Here is a 15,823-nt window from a genome sequence, read left to right as displayed (position 1 = left end):
CAAACAGGATAGAAATGAATTGGAGAAAACAATTGTTTACGTGGTGGATATGTCTCCTTTGCCCACGTCCTGTTTGATAGTAATGAAGATTGCAACACCAAACGACCCCAGATATTCTGCTTGGAGTCACCATTCGTGATGATTGCTCATAGCTAATCAAAGGATGTTATGAAATGTGAGTCAGACAGCTGCCGGCTTCCTGGAAGTTCCAGAACCTGTATATAAAGAGGGAGCTTCCTAGTTGAGACACTGGAGCAGCAGAGAGGTAGGAGCTATCAGATTCCTTAAGCTTAGAAGGAAGACAGAGACCAACATGCCCAGACTGCCTCTGCTGCTGCTGCTACTCTGGGGCGCGGGGTCCCACGGCTTCCCAGCAGTGACTTCAGAAACACAAGAACAAGATGTGGAGACGGTGAAGGTAAATGCTCAACTTCACATGCCTAAGACGCAAAAGCCTTATTTGGGTTTTTCCACAATATAACAGAGTAGTATCAGTATGCAGTTCTGCTGGCGATTTAGTACCTAAGTCGTGTCCAGCTCTTTGTGACCCCATGGACTGGAGCCCACCAGGCTCCTCTGTCCATGGGCTTCCCCCAGTGAGCATACTGACATGGGTTGCCATTCTCTTCCCCAGGGGATATTCCTGACCCAGGAATCAAACCCAGGTCTCCTGCATTGCAGGTGGATTCTTTACTGTCTGAGCTATGAGGGAAGCCCCCAGTAATAGTATAACAGAGTTTATTTAAGGATGCATTTCCTACAAAGAGAGATTTTTTCCAGAAAGGGTATTCTCCCCCAAAATGTATCTAGCTGTGCATAGACTCTCATTTTCCAGTTAAAAGTGATAGGGAACTAAAGGAATAATAAACAAATATGTCTCTATAAAATTGTAATTCTGACTTCATAGTAAATAGTGGTAGGAAGAGTTCTACTCCAAAATGAGTTTCCGCCAACAATAAGGATAATAAGGACCATGCAACCTAAGTGGAACCTTTAAAAGTAGTGTTTTGTGTCAGGTATGACAGTATAAACCATCAGTATTTAGTAAAATTGGAGGATTTCTCATTCAGTCTTTCGATAATTTTATCTTTCATCAGAAATACCTGGAAAACTACTACAACCTGAACAGTGATGGGAAGAAAGTTGAAAGGCAGAGAAACGGTGGCCTCGTAATTGAAAAGCTAAAGCAAATGCAGAAATTCTTTGGGCTTAGAGTGACCGGGAAACCAGATGCTGAAACCCTGAATGTGATGAAGCAGCCCAGATGTGGGGTGCCCGACGTGGCTCCGTTTGTTCTTACTCCAGGAAATCCTCGTTGGGAGAACACAAACCTGACCTACAGGTAATCAGATTGAGCACCAGAGTGGGAGCGCTCTTTCCCATCAGAGCCATGAGAAATGAAATCTGATGTGTCTGTCTTTTATTCCGCTTGAAGGATTGAAAATTACACCCCAGACCTGTCAAGAGCAGATGTGGACCAAGCCATTGAGAAAGCCTTTCAACTCTGGAGCAATGTCACACCCTTGACCTTCACCAAGGTCTCTGAGGGTCAAGCGGACATAATGATATCCTTTGTCAGGGGAGGTAAGCTCTTTTTGTAGCATGAAAGTATTCTTACCTTAACTTCCCCTTGCCCTTGAATCGCTTCAGCTTTGCAGATAGATTTCCTTGTTTAAAAAAGAGTGTTGATTTTACAGACTTAAGAAGGTAACAAGATCTCATTTGCTGAAAATCTGCTGGCCTCTTAGCAAAGTTAGTGCTTACTCTCCTGGGTTAAGCTAAATAAGAATCTAGAGAAACATCTGATGAATTCTGTTTCTTGCAGATCATCGTGACAATTCTCCCTTTGATGGACCTGGTGGAAACCTTGCTCATGCTTTTCAACCAGGGGCAGGTATCGGAGGAGACGCTCATTTTGATGATGATGAATGGTGGACCAACAATTTCCAAGGTAAGTCAGCTTGTCTTGCCTCTCTCAAGCCTCCCCCCTCCTCCCACCTTCTCAGTTCATTGTAATATTGGTTGATTTAACTGAAAGAATGCATTAATGGAAATAGCCACTTTGCTGCTACCACTTAGAAAATTAACAACACATTTAGAAACTATAAGAGAATTACATCTGTTAGTAAGACCATCTTACTGGTTACAAATGGGCTACTCTGAAATTTCTATTGAGAAAGTGTTGAAAATATTAATGTTTTCCTTGTGGGCATCTACACAGAATCTTTTTTTCCTGGAAACACACCAAAGTCTAACAATGTTATTAAGATATCTAGAAATTAAGGGAGAAGATACTATATATTTTTTCTAAAATTTCCAGCATTAAGCATCTATCAGTCTATAAATAGGAAAAAAATTGTGTTTATAGAAGAATATTGCTTCTGCATGAAATTATATATGCCATATAACCACTGACAAGATTGACTAATCTGTGCTAGAGCCTTGGTTGGCTGAATTTGTTCTTTAATTGTAATCATAGAATTCAAGTTTTAACCAATCTCTTCACTGGCTCCCAGATAGCTGAGTGGTAAAGAACCCGCCTGCCAAATACAGGAGACTTGGGTTTGATCCTTGGGTCACGGAGATCCCTGGAGAAGGAAATGGGAACCCACTCCAGTATTCTTGCCTGGGAAATCGCATGGACAGGGGAGCCTAGCAAGCTGCAGTCCATGGGGATGCAAAGAGTCAGACATGCCTGAGCATGTAATCTCTTCACTATTAATGAATGCATCCTTCTCACCTTTCAGAAAAAAAAATTATATACCTCAAAAACCTACTGATAAAATAAGAATATTAATCCTTGTACAGTTGTAGATTACTTCTTACTTAAATGTCTCAAAACTGAAAACATTTCAATTAATTGCAAATGGGTTTATTGTCCCTTTTAGATTATAACTTGTATCGGGTGGCAGCTCATGAATTTGGCCATTCCCTTGGACTTGCTCATTCTACTGACATTGGGGCTCTGATGTACCCCAGTTACATCTTCAGTGGCGATGTTCAGCTTTCTCAGGATGACATTGATGGGATCCAGGCCATCTATGGTGGGTATAAAGACAAACAGCATAGACAAGTGGTCCTTAAAACATCCATTGTCTATCTTTTAAGAAGCCTTCATTGGTTATGCAGTTTTCCAAAGCCAGGCAGAACTAACTTCAGATCTCTTGTTCCTTTAGGACATTCCCAAAATCCCACTCAGCCAGTCGGCCCACAAACCCCAGAAGTGTGTGATAGCAAGCTAACTTTTGATGCCGTAACTACAATTCGGGGAGAAGTGATGTTCTTCAAAGACCGGTAAGACAACAGTTCTTCTTTGCATTTTGTATTTGTAAGAATAATAGGACTCACTACTATGGGGCTATATGGGCTACTACTATGCTTCACATATTATTTATTACATTTGTTTATATACATAATTATAGTTATAATTAAGTGTAAACAATAGCTTGCTCTTGCACAACATAATGAATTTTTAACAACTTTTCCCCAGCATGTATTCTGTCACTTGATTCTCAGAAAACTTACCACTGACGTAGCAAATCAGTAAACATACTTCCATTTTACAGATCAGCAAAGTAAAGTAGAGAGAAGGAAAGAGATCCTCAGGGTACCGAGTTCACTGGCAGCAGAGCAATAATCGGTCTTCTGAACTCTGCTTCAGGCCTCGTCCCGTTTTTGTCACTCTTTGGGATGGTTAAGTACATCAGAATTTTGTTAGGAGAAATTGGTCCTTTTCACAGCACTATCATGCTGATGAGGGTTGTGTAGACCCCTTTGAAGTATCATCTTGGAAAAGACAGCCCTTCCAAAGCCTGTGGTCATAACAAGTCTCTGTGCCCCCAACGCTGGGAGGAGGCAAAGACGGATAGGCACAGGGAGAACCCCCAGAAGCTCATGAGGTCCCGGAGGCGGTGGGGAATGGATGGTCACAGTGAGTTTCCGTCCTCAGAGGAGGGTCCCAGAGCTCCCTAGGTAGCATGAGACCTCGAGAAGTCTAGGGTCCCCTTGCGTGCAAGGAGTAGGGCTGCTCTGCATACAGTTCTGACTCCTAAAGGACCAGGAAAATAGTAACAGTCTTCTTCCGAACGGCACAGCCCAGCATGCATAGAAAGTAGGGGTGCTTTAAAAGGTTGGCTTCTCCCCGCTTTCCTCTTGGAGTGCTGTTCTACTGGGTCACAGTCATAGCTGCCCCAGAAGGCAGGAGAGTCAGCTCCTCCTGCATCCCAGCCTCTGCTTTACTATCTCGAGTTTAAGAGATAAGGACGGATACATGCAGGGGATGGCTCAGTGCTGGGGAGTACTAGGAAAGATACGGCTTTCAGGGAAAGCTCTCAGTACATCAGGACAGCTCATCAAAGCAAGTACTTGAGGGATGACCCCGAAGAACAGAGCCGAGTCTAAGGTCCGCAAGACCTGAGAGGACACTGAGGTCATTTAGACGTCACCAAGTCGTGGAGACACGGACGGCAGGAAACTGACCGCAACTGGCCTGCCCCAGGTCTCACAGGCAGGCAGAGGCCACTGGATCAGAAGGCCAGAGTCTGCCCTGCGGATCCACACGACAGTTTATGCTTTGTCTTTACCCCAGTCCCTGTGGACCGTGCAGTCAACTTTGTCATTAACAAATAATAGGCAGAGCCGGACATGACTGAAGTGACTTAGCACATGTGGGACTGTAGAACCCACTTTGTGAACTGCTGGTCACAGGAGCACACAGGGAGTGGCTAAGGTTTAAACTACCCTTTGCTTCTTATCAGTCACATGGCCTTGGACACATCCCTCTGCCCCACTGAACTCATTTTCTAATCCGTGAGATGGAAATAATCTCTTACAGGATTTCTGTGAGGTAGGGCATGAAGTAGGTAGAGTTTGTTCGATATGCAGAATGCTAGTGTTGTGTCCTAGCCAGTGCCATTGGAGAATTTTGCAAGCTGGTTGTTAAACAGCATTATTAAACGTTTAATTATATCAATTTAAAATTATATTTAAACCAAAGGCACTAAAAATAATTATAACTCATCCCTTTTTGTGTGTGTGTGGGGGGGTATGTGTGTGCGTGTGTGTTAGTCACTCAGTCATGTCCAGCTCTGTGACCCCATGGACTGTAGCCCTCGCCTACCAGGCTCCTCTGTCTATGGAATTCTCCAGGCAAGAATACTGGAGTGGGTAGCCATTCCTTTCTCCAGGGGATCTTTCCAGCCTAGGGATCAAACTCAGGTCTCCTCCGTTGCAGATAGATTCTTTACCGTCTGAGCCACCAGGGAAGGCCCCATCCCTTTGCATCCCTTTGCAATTATTTTGCTATATATTTCTATTTATTTATATTCCTGAGATGGCTTATGCCTGTATGGGGGAAATACTATACAGTGAGGTACCACTGCAAATGTCTTGAAATCTGCAGTGGTTGGAGTTTCCACCAAGAAAGTAAGCAAAGGCTACAGACCAGAGCTCCTGTCCACCTCCACTTTGGAGAGCCACATGTGGAACACTAGCCCACAGGCCACCAGTGCCCCTAGAAGGGCCTGGATGGCACCAGAATGTGCTATGTATTTGATCAAAGCCTTTTTTTTTTTTTCAAATTAGGTTCTACATGCGCACAAATCCCTTGTACCCAGAAGTGGAGCTCAATTTCATTTCTGTTTTCTGGCCACGTCTCCCAAATAGACTTCAAGCTGCTTATGAGGTTGCCGACAGGGATGAGGTCCGGTTTTTCAAAGGTAATACTTCCAATTTTTGTTGTTCTTTAGTCACCAAGTCATGTCTGACTCTTTTGCGACCCCATGGATTGTAGTCTGCTGGGCTCCTCTGTCCAATTAGCTCTCAGTTTTTACCAGTTGGGGCTTCCCTGGTGGCTCAGAGGGTAAAGCATTTGCCTGCAATGCGGGAGACCCAGGTTCCATCCCTGGGAGGGAAGATCCCCTGGAGAAGCGAATGGCAGCCCACACGGTATTCTTGCCTGGAAAATCCCTTGGACAGAGGAGCCTGGTGGGCTACAGTCCACTTGGTCACAGAGTCGGACATGACTGAGCGACTTCACTTTCACTTTTTACCAATTAAGTTTTCTTCTGCTTTGGGTTCATGTATGAGATTACTACCGACTTTCTTTCCATGGACTTTTGACAAACTGAGCAGTCATACCATGTCAGTGGGAGTCCATCCCCTTAGCTAAGAATTGCAGAGTGCATTTCTAAGGGAAAAAATTTGAGACACAGATTTCCTGGCTTGTTTGTGAATCTGGACTTACGAAAGGATTTTCTGTGCAAACTATGTATTTTAAATCCTCTCCACCTCCCTGGGGTGTCCAGGAATAAACCTGAGAGGAACATTGGAGTCGCTTGGTTTCCTAGAGCCTGTCTTCCGCAAGTTGCTTTCCTGAAAGGAGAAGCTGCCTCACGACAGCCAGATGGGGGCTCTGCAGCCTTGCCATCAGAGTATGCCTCGCAGACCAGCTGCGTTGACTCTGTCCCAGGTCTGTGAGAATCACAGAATCTCACTTAGCATAAGGCCCACAAAGTCCATCTATGTCGTCAGATCCTACTCCAGACCTTCTTGAATGTTACCAAGATTCCCAGGCAATTCATATGTACTTTAAAGTGTGAAAAGTCCTTAATTACCATGAATTGAATGAGGCAAACTTTTTGATTCTATCAGAATAAAACCCCAATCCAATGATTAGGTCCTTACTTTGACAACACTATGCCAAGTAATAGTTTTTCTGTAAATATATGTTTGGCATAGTTATAGACAAACATTAAGACACCTGACCTAGTAATCCTCTCAAGGCAAAGAACTGGAAACAATTCAGATGGGCAATAAACTTTGAAATGAGCTTTCTAGCTCTTTTATAATGAAAATAAATAGGATTTTAGATACACAAAGTTTCAAACTGTCCCCCCTCCCCTCCCCGAGGGATAAATAAGAATATTTGTGCAATGAGAACAATGCTGGCTTCAAGATGTAAGACCAGTTTTATTTGACTTGGGGTTTGCTAAGTATTGGAGAAGGAAAAGGCTACCCACTCCAGTATTCTGAGGTGGAGAATTCCATGGACTCTATAGTCCATGGGGTCACAAAAAGTCAGACACGACTGAGCAGCTTTCACTTCACTTAGTGAGTGAAACATGCAGAATCTGGACACAGCCTAAATTTCAGGATTTGGAACCGTCTTCAAGTTAGATGTAATGATTTCTACCCAGGGTCGCAAGTCATTACAGACTGTGAGTCATTACAACCCTCTGGCCTTTAGGATACCTTGGGGTGAACTTCTGCAGCCTGTGGGCAACCTGGAGAAGCAAAGATTTCTATCCCTGTGGTTGCATGATGAACTCTTTAGTCGTTTGAACTTTGGAAAGAGGTCCCCAGCTCCATAAACCAGTCATTCCCAAAGCTCGCTACAGATTAGAATCATCTTGGAAAAAGAACTTAAATATACTAATGAAAAAACACAAAAATCTCCCTAAATGATTCTGATGTGCAGTGGGGACACTGCCCTCGCACGTGAGAGTAAGCATTTAGCTGGAGATCTGCTTCCTGTCTACTGGTGCCCTTGGCAAGGGTTTTCATCCCGGTTTCTTGATTGGCAGGTAACAAGTACTGGGCGGTTAAGGGGCAGGATGTGCTCCGCGGATACCCCAGGGACATCTACAGATCCTTTGGCTTTCCGAGAACAGTGAAGAGTATCGATGCTGCTGTTTCTGAGGAAGATACTGGGAAAACATACTTCTTTGTTGCCAACAAATGCTGGAGGTAAAGACTGGGTGCAGAACATGGGAGGACACCTGTCCTTTCTACGTAGAAGTTACTAGATTGACTCATTTAAGACACGAGTCTCATATTACCTTGGCTGGCTGCCTTTGCTGTGAATAGCAGTAGCTTTTCTAGTTGCAAAGTCCATTGACCAGTAATGATCATATCTGTCCTAGAAATCCAGGAAGAACGTGAGCCTGAATTGAGAAAGATAATGTGAAGAGAAGGGCATTCATCTTCATAGAACTGCTGCAGCCACCAGGAACTTATCTCTCACTGCATTCGACATTAATGGCACCCACTGGAGAAGTTAGAATTAGATGTTATAATTCAGAGGGACCTTTTAGATTTTCTAGTCCACCCAGAATCCTACTCACCTCATCTCACCTCCTATTTTATACATAATCTGTGAAAAAGTTTTTATTACGTTCTTGCTGATGAATTCCTATACCTTTAACAAATAGTTCTGACAGTCCAATTATTTTTTGACCAGGTATGATGAATATAAACAGTCCATGGATGCAGGTTATCCCAAAATGATAGCAGAAGAGTTTCCTGGAATTGGCAACAAAGTTGATGCTGTTTTCCAGAAAGGTGGTAAGTGAGTTTATATACTCCTCTCTTTTGTTGCCACAGAATATCATCAGTATTGTTATTTAGAACAGAAAATACCAAAAATATTTATTCTTACAAATGACTTTGATTTTTTAATAATTCAGGTTAAACCTAGAAATCATTTGTATAATATAATGTCTCCTTTGTTTTACTTCTAGGATTTTTCTATTTCTTCCATGGAAAAAGGCAATACAAATTTGATCCCAAAACTAAGAGAATTTTGACTCTTCTAAAAGCTAATAGCTGGTTCAACTGCAGAAAAAATTGACCAATGTTTACAAGGTTAAACAGAAAAGTATGTTTTAGAAGTCTAGGGAAGGTGTTTCCTGAAGAGCCATGTGTCGTGTTAGTCGCTCAGTCGTGTCCGATCTTTGCGACCCCATGGACTGTAGCCCACCAGGCTCCTTTGTCCATGGATTCCCCAGGCAAGAATACTGGAGTGGGTTGCCATTGCCTTCTCCATGAAGGGCCATATATTTAAATAAAATAAAGTTATTAAGTATAATCTTATTTTTAAGCATAATCTTATTTTAAAGTATAATCTTATTTATACCTCATTCAGCATTTTTTTATGATTTAGAATGTAATTTTTATATACTATATACTACTGTAATTTAGTTCCCCAAATGAGGCCTAACTAAGGTCAGGGTTATAGTTTATGGATTCATATGGGCCAGTTTTACAATGAGAGAAACTCTTCTGCAAAATATGAGACTCTGACATTCATAGTGGAAAACACTCTCAGTGATGTCTTCTCTCAAGAGAGAGAGAGACGAGATATGAGCCTTCACCATAGAAAACAATTCAAGAACGTATGAGCAACCATTACTACCATCCTGATACGCAAGGGACAACTTTGTTATAAAGTGTTTTATGTTTGAAATAAAGCCATCCTTGTCTCTACTGTTTCTAAAACTTTCTTTTATGTTTGTTATGTTATTATTTCTGATTTTAAAGTCACTCAGAGATTTTCAAATTTGAAATAAGAATTAGACAACTATGCAATATATTAATGTGTGAAATGAGAATAGATGAAAAGTTCAGATATTCTCCCTTCTCATGGAATTTACATCATACAGAAAGGGGGAGAATCTATTTTCCATGCCCTTATAAAGGTTCCAAAATTGGTTTTTGGTAAGCTCAGTGACAGCATGGCAGTGCTTTCTAAGTGCCTGTCCTCTTCTCTCCTTCTGAGTACATGGAAGGGTTACATTTTCCACAGTTCAGTTCCCCTCAGTTGTGGAAGGGAGGAGTGGGAAGTGGCACCTGGAATGTCCTGGCCAGGGGAGTGTGCCCAGAAGTGACCACTGTCACTTCTGGATGGAAACCCTGGATGCCGGTGGAAACTTCTCCAGCGCTGTGGGGATTGCAGAAGCATGCGTGCTCAGTCATCAGTGTCCGACTCTTTGCAACCCCATGGACTGCAGCCCACCGGGCTCCTCTGTCCATGGGATTCTCCAGGCAAGAGTACTAGAGCGGGTTGCCATTCCCTCCTCCAGGGATCTTCCCAACCCAGACATCGAGCCTGTGTCTCCTGCATCTCCTGCATTGCAGGAGGATTCTTTATTGCCAAGCCACTGGGGAAGCCGTTGTAGAAGCACAGTTTGAGAGGATTTCCACAAGGTGGAAGAAGCCTGAATTCTTAGACCAACGCTCTGAACAGTCACCCAAAACCTCAGTAGATTTTACTTAAGAAATAAACGTTCATTGTGCAAAGGTACCAAGATTTTAGATTTAGTTAAAGCTGCACAGCTAGCTCTCCCAGAGGAACACTGTCCAGTTTCTCATGCCTGAGTTGGGAGGGTGTTAATGGAGACAGGAGTCCTGTAGGTAGCCTCTGAGCCCTGTGAGCATCAGGCACACCTCGGAGGGTACTCAGTGTTTGCATGCTCACTTCCTCAGTCGTGTCCCACCCTTTGCAACTCTGTGGACTGTAATCCACCAGATTTCTCTGTCCAGGGGATTTTCCAGTCAAGAATTGTGGAGTGGGTTGTAATTTTCTCCTTCAGGGGATCTTCCCAACCCAAGGCTTGAACCCATGCCTCCTGCATCTCCACACTGCAGGCAGATTCTTTAGTGCTGAGACATAGGGGAATTCCAGAATGTTTACAGACTTCCAAGAACGCAGAGAATCTTGGGAATATTTTGAGGTGTTCATGATTCTGAGGCAGGCAGCTAAGTCAACAATTTGGACAGCAGTATAACCTTCCCTTTGGCTAAGTCCCTCTCATATTGAAATACACCATAATTGCAGAAAAGTGCACATGTAAATATTCCCATCAATGTGTTATCACAAAGTTAATAACTCCATGGAACCCTCACCCAGCTCAAGAAACAAAACATGACCAGTGTCAAGGAGGGGAAATGTCTCTCTTACCCGTCTTTAGCCCTTGTGGCAGCACTAATAATTAAGTTGACATGAGACAGATTAACAGAAGAAAAAGACATTTAACTTAACGCATGCACAAGGAGGTGTCATAGAAATGAGACCTCAAGAGGGCAGCTTGTTAAGATACAGAAGCAATAAACTTGTGAGGAATTGAGAAGACAAAGAAATTTAGTGAAGAATCTAAGGAGAGTTTGATTCGGAGCAGTGAACTGAAATCGCGAGTTTTTGAGTATACAGGCTTCTAAGCCCTGCGAGTCCTGTATCTGGTGATAAGGATGTCTCTCCATCTGCAGCTGCAGGGCTGCCACCTGCTTTCAATTTGATCCTCCCTAAGTGCCGTTATGACAGCTGTTTATGATGAGGACTCTCAAAATAATCTCCCTTTCAAATAGTGCCAATTTAAAGGATTCATCATTTGGCCATTGATGAGTAGGATCTTATATCAATTTCAAATGGTGAGTCAAACCAATAAGTGTTTTTATGTCTTAACCAAAGATGCAGGAGCCATCTCACAAGACAGTATGTATCCCACACACAATCCTATCACGGCTCAGCTCTCTCTTAGCTCGTTCCCCAGAATAAGGGCCTGAAACAGGGATTCTAGGTGCCTTCAGTGGGGGAAGAGTGCTCTCAGGAGGAGGGGAAAAAACACTTTAGAGCAGGAAAAAGCGAAAAAATGCTGAAGAACGCGATCTGAGACAGAGCTTGCTTTGGTCTCATGGGCAAGGAACTCTGGAGCAAAAACTGAATTACCGTTAGTCGTACCTTGAGGCAAAGGAACTAGCCTTTTGCATCCCTGTGTCAACCGTTATCAGTTGAGGCCTGGTTTGGGGAGACACGGGTAGCTCCCAGGAAGGACGCTCTCATTCGGCAAAGTAACAGAGGACAACCGGGAGCTGTAGCAGCTGACCCTTGCAGTATCCACCAGGGCGCCGACGGGGAGCGGGGGCAGTGCCAAGAGCACTCTCTATACACTCTGTGTCCCCCAAAGAAACCACTATGCCCCCACCTGCTAAGACCTTAGGCTAAACTCACCCATTTTTAACTAAACTGATTCAAGTGTATATATTTTCTATCTGCCTTACTGTGTTGAACATTATCACTCTGCACTTTACCCACTGACTTTGGGTTGTTACCATCTGTTGTTCTTGTTGTTCAGTCGCTAAGTCGTGTCCGACTCTTTGCGACCCCGTGGACTGTAGCTCACCAGGCTCCCCTGTCCGTGAGATTTCCCAAGCGAAAATACCGGAGTGTGTTGTCATTCCTTCTCCAGGGGATCTGCCCGACCCATGTCTCCTGCATTGGCAGGTGGATTTGTTACTGCTGAACCACCAGGGAAGCCCTGTTACCATTTGGGGGTACACATGTAGGCTTTTCTGCTGACTGGACACCAAAGAGTACAATTGCTGAGTCACAGAGATTGTCAGAAACTCTTCAGATTCTTCCCTGGCTTCATCTCTGTTATTCCACCACAACCGTGGTGGCTGGCTCTGTTCAGGTGCTAAACCAGCTTCTAACAGCAGTTCTTGTTGGGCCTGTGCAGGGTGTTTCTAGCTTCCTTCTCTAGGGTTTTTCCCCCTTTTCTGTTGCTGTTCCATCCATCTCTGCTATGGAACTCCCTTGGAATTCATGCACATACAACCTAGAATTGACAAGATTAATCGTTTGTGGGGCAAATATTTTACCAATATGAGAGGAATGGATGAATAAACACACCTCCCTTTCTTTCTTCAGAAGGATGCTTCTAAGAAATATTTCCCGTAGCCCCTCAGACAGTCTTATATTAAGCAACACTTACCTTTGTCCGGTTGAGAATTCATCTGTGTATTGTCTCTCCTGCTTTCCCTGATTGGGTCTCCTTGTCTCTCAATCGAGCCCCCCTGGGTTACCCTTAAACTTTTGTCCTGGGCTCTGCTTTCTAGGAATACTAAATTAAGATAATTTGTGCATGGTATGTAGTGGCATTACAGTTACTAAGACTTTCATCTGGGGCTGATTATGGAAAGATGAAGATGAATGGTGAGGTGTTGGATCATCAGGTGCCTATGACATTTCAACAGTATGAGAAGGAAGGTAAGAAATGTAGAGTGGGTTGATTAACTGCCCTAGGAATCTACTATAGAAAGCAATAGGCTCAGGGAAGCCAAATATCTCAAGACACTTTGTGAATGCTCACAGATATTAATGGCAGCATTTAAAAACTCCGCATCTATTGTAGACCACGCTGAAATAAGTCCCAGACCTAATCGCAAAATTGGACATTTTCTAGCTGGAAATAATGGGCAAACCTGAAAACCTTGAACACCTAAATTTCTCTGTAAGTCCACATGTGTAGAAGTAGTATCTCCCTCCTTACCGTGGAGGACAATCTACCCTTGCATAGAGAATACACGAAGACTGTATCTGACTCCGTATCTCACAAGATAATTCCTGTCCTCCTCCCAAATTGTCTCCTTCACCCCTTTAGTCCTTTAGGCAAAGGACTAAAGTCAGGTCTCAGTGTAGCTCAAATCCTAGCTAAAGCAGGAAGTTACTTACACATCAGATTTGTGTGGGAGTGATTGAGAGTTTGGAGATGTCCCTCACTTTCTACAGATTCCCTGGTGGCTCAGACATTAAAGCGTCTGCCCATGATGCAGGAGACCTGGGTTCAATTCCTGGATCGGGAAGATCCCCTGGAAAAGGAAATGGCAACCCACTCCAGTACTCTTGCCTAGAAAATTCCATGGATGGAGGAGTGTGGTGGGCTACAGTCCATGGGGTCACAAAGAGTTGGACATGGCCGAGTGAGTTCACTCACTCACTCACTCACTCAGATACACTGAAAAATGTTTGTTGTTGTTTTTTTTTACTAAATATAGTTGATGTACAATATTATGTTAGTTTCAAATGTGCTATACAGTGATTTCACATTTACATTCATTTTGAAGTGATCATCATAAGTCTAGCCATCTGTCTCCTTGTAAAGTTATTACAATATTACTGACCCTATTCCTTCTGCTGCATAGTACATCCCTGTAGCTTATTTATTTTACACCTGAAAATTTGTACCGCTTAATCTCCTTAACCTATTTCACCCCTTCCCACCCGCCTCCCCTCTGACAACCACCTGTTTGGACCCTGTATCTCTCAGTGTGTTTTTATTTTGTTATGCTTGCTTGGTTTTTTTCACCTTTTTGAGATTCCACATACAGTAAGATGAAGTGGTATTTATCTGTCTCTGTCTGACTTATTCCATTAAGCCATAATGTCCTTTAGTTTGCATCCACGTCGTGGTGAATTGTAAGTCTTTTCTTTACGACTGAATAATGCATTTCATTATGTGTATATATGCCTCATCTTCTTTATCAATTTTTCTGTCAGTGGACACCTAGGTTACTTGCCTATTGTACATAATGCTGCAATAAACATTGGTGTGCGTACATCGTTTTGAATTAGTGTTTTTTCTTTCTTCAGGAAAACACCTAGAAGTGAAGTTGCTGTCCTACCTCACTATCACAGATGGCGGTTCACTCTTTAGTTTTCAAGGAAACTCCATTCTGTTTTCCATAATGGCAACATCAATTTACAATTCAAGCAACAAGGCACAAGAGTTGCTTTCTCTCCATATCCTTGCTGTTTGTTGTCTTCCGGTTGATAGCCACTCCGACAGGTGTCAGGCAGTGCCTAAGTGTGGTTTCAATTTACATACCATAATGATTAGTGACTTTGAGCTGATTAGTGACTTTTCATGTGTCTGTGGCCCATCTGCCTGTCTTCTCTGGAAAGATGTCTATTCAGGTCCTCCACCAATTTTTAAATCAGGTTGTTGGTTTGTTTTAATGTTGAGTTGTAAGAATTCTTTGTAGTTTGGGGATATCAATTCATTATTAGATATATCATTTGCAAATACCTTCTCACATTCAATAGGCTGTCTTTCGTTTCATTTCATTTCAATAGGCTGTCTTTTCATTTCATTTCATAGTTTCTTCCCTATTCAAAAGCTTTTTATTTTGATTTTGTCCCACTTGCTTATTTTTGCTATTATTTTCCTTGCTGAGAAGATAGACTCAAAAAAAGTATTGCTAAGACCACTGTCAAAGAGCATACTGTGTATGTTTTACTCTATAAGTTTTATAGTCTTAAAATCATTTAAGATTTCAACCCATTTTGAGCTTATTTTTGTATATGATGTGATTGTTTTGCATGTAGCTGACCAGTTTTCCCAGTACCAGTTTATTGGAAAGGCTCTGTTTTCTTCATTGAATATCCTTGCCTCCTTTGCTGTAGATTCATTGAGTATATAAGTGTCAGTTTATTTTTGGGCTCTCCACTCTATTCCACTGATGTATGATCTGTTTTGTGTAGTACTCTATTGTTTGATAACTGTAGTTTTGTAGTCCAGCTTGAAATCAGGGGAATATTACACCTCCTGCTTTGTCTTCCTTTCTTCAGGTTGCTTTGACTATTTAGAGTCTTTTGTGGTTCCACAAAAATTTTAAAAGTTTTTGTTCCATTCTGTGAAAAATGCCTTTAATAGTTTGATAGAGATTGCATTGAAACTGTAGACTGCCTTGGGAAGTATGGTCAGGTTAACAATATTGACCCTTTCAATTCATAACACAGTATATTTTCTCATTTGTTTGTGTCATTTTCAGCTTCCTTTATCAGTGTCTTATAGCTTGCAGAGTACTAGTTTTTACCTTTTTTGCTGATGTTTATTCATAGGAATTTTATTCTTTTTGATGCAATTGTAAATGGGATTATGTTCTTCATTTCTCTTTCGGATAGTTCATTATTAGTGTATAAAAATACAATAGATTTCTAATGTGTTAACTTTGTGTCCTAAAATTTACTGAATTCATTTAATAGCTTAAGATATTCTACATATAATATTATGTAGTCTGTAAACAATGATAATTTTATTTCATCCTTTCTAATTTGTCTGATTATAGCGGCTAGGACTTTGTGCTAAATAAAAGTGGAACGATAGGCATTTTTTTACTTATTCCTGATCTCAAAAGGAAATGCTTTCAGCATTTCACCATTGAGGATTATGTTGGCTCTGGGCTTGTCATATATGGCCTTTAGTAT

The 15,823-nt window shown here is 42.2% G+C and overlaps 1 protein-coding gene across 1 annotated transcript; it reads left to right on the top strand.

The window, feature by feature from the left end:
- Positions 1-313: 313 nt before the first annotated feature.
- LOC129628003 (interstitial collagenase-like) lies at positions 314-9,259 on the top strand. Its single transcript, XM_055547419.1, has 10 exons — positions 314-418; positions 1,098-1,342; positions 1,436-1,584; positions 1,826-1,951; positions 2,889-3,044; positions 3,177-3,294; positions 5,584-5,717; positions 7,584-7,746; positions 8,240-8,343; positions 8,520-9,259. The coding sequence occupies exons 1-10, from the start codon at positions 314-316 to the stop codon at positions 8,627-8,629; spliced, it is 1,410 nt and encodes a 469-aa protein (XP_055403394.1). The 3' UTR covers positions 8,630-9,259.
- The last annotated feature ends 6,564 nt before the right edge of the window (positions 9,260-15,823 follow it).

Source organism: Bubalus kerabau, chromosome 15, assembly GCF_029407905.1.
Source record: "Bubalus kerabau isolate K-KA32 ecotype Philippines breed swamp buffalo chromosome 15, PCC_UOA_SB_1v2, whole genome shotgun sequence".
NCBI lineage: Eukaryota > Metazoa > Chordata > Mammalia > Artiodactyla > Bovidae > Bubalus > Bubalus kerabau.
Note: the sequence above shows the minus strand (reverse complement) of the source record. Positions and strands in the feature narration are given on the sequence as shown.

Excerpts from the sequence above, each read along its gene's own strand:
- LOC129628003 (XM_055547419.1), top strand. The coding sequence starts at position 314 with ATGCCCAGACTGCCTCTGCTGCTGCTGCTACTCTGGGGCGCGGGGTCC. Across the intron at positions 419-1,097 it reads AAGATGTGGAGACGGTGAAG|AAATACCTGGAAAACTACTA; the intron begins GTAAATGCTCAA and ends ATCTTTCATCAG. Across the intron at positions 1,952-2,888 it reads GTGGACCAACAATTTCCAAG|ATTATAACTTGTATCGGGTG; the intron begins GTAAGTCAGCTT and ends TGTCCCTTTTAG.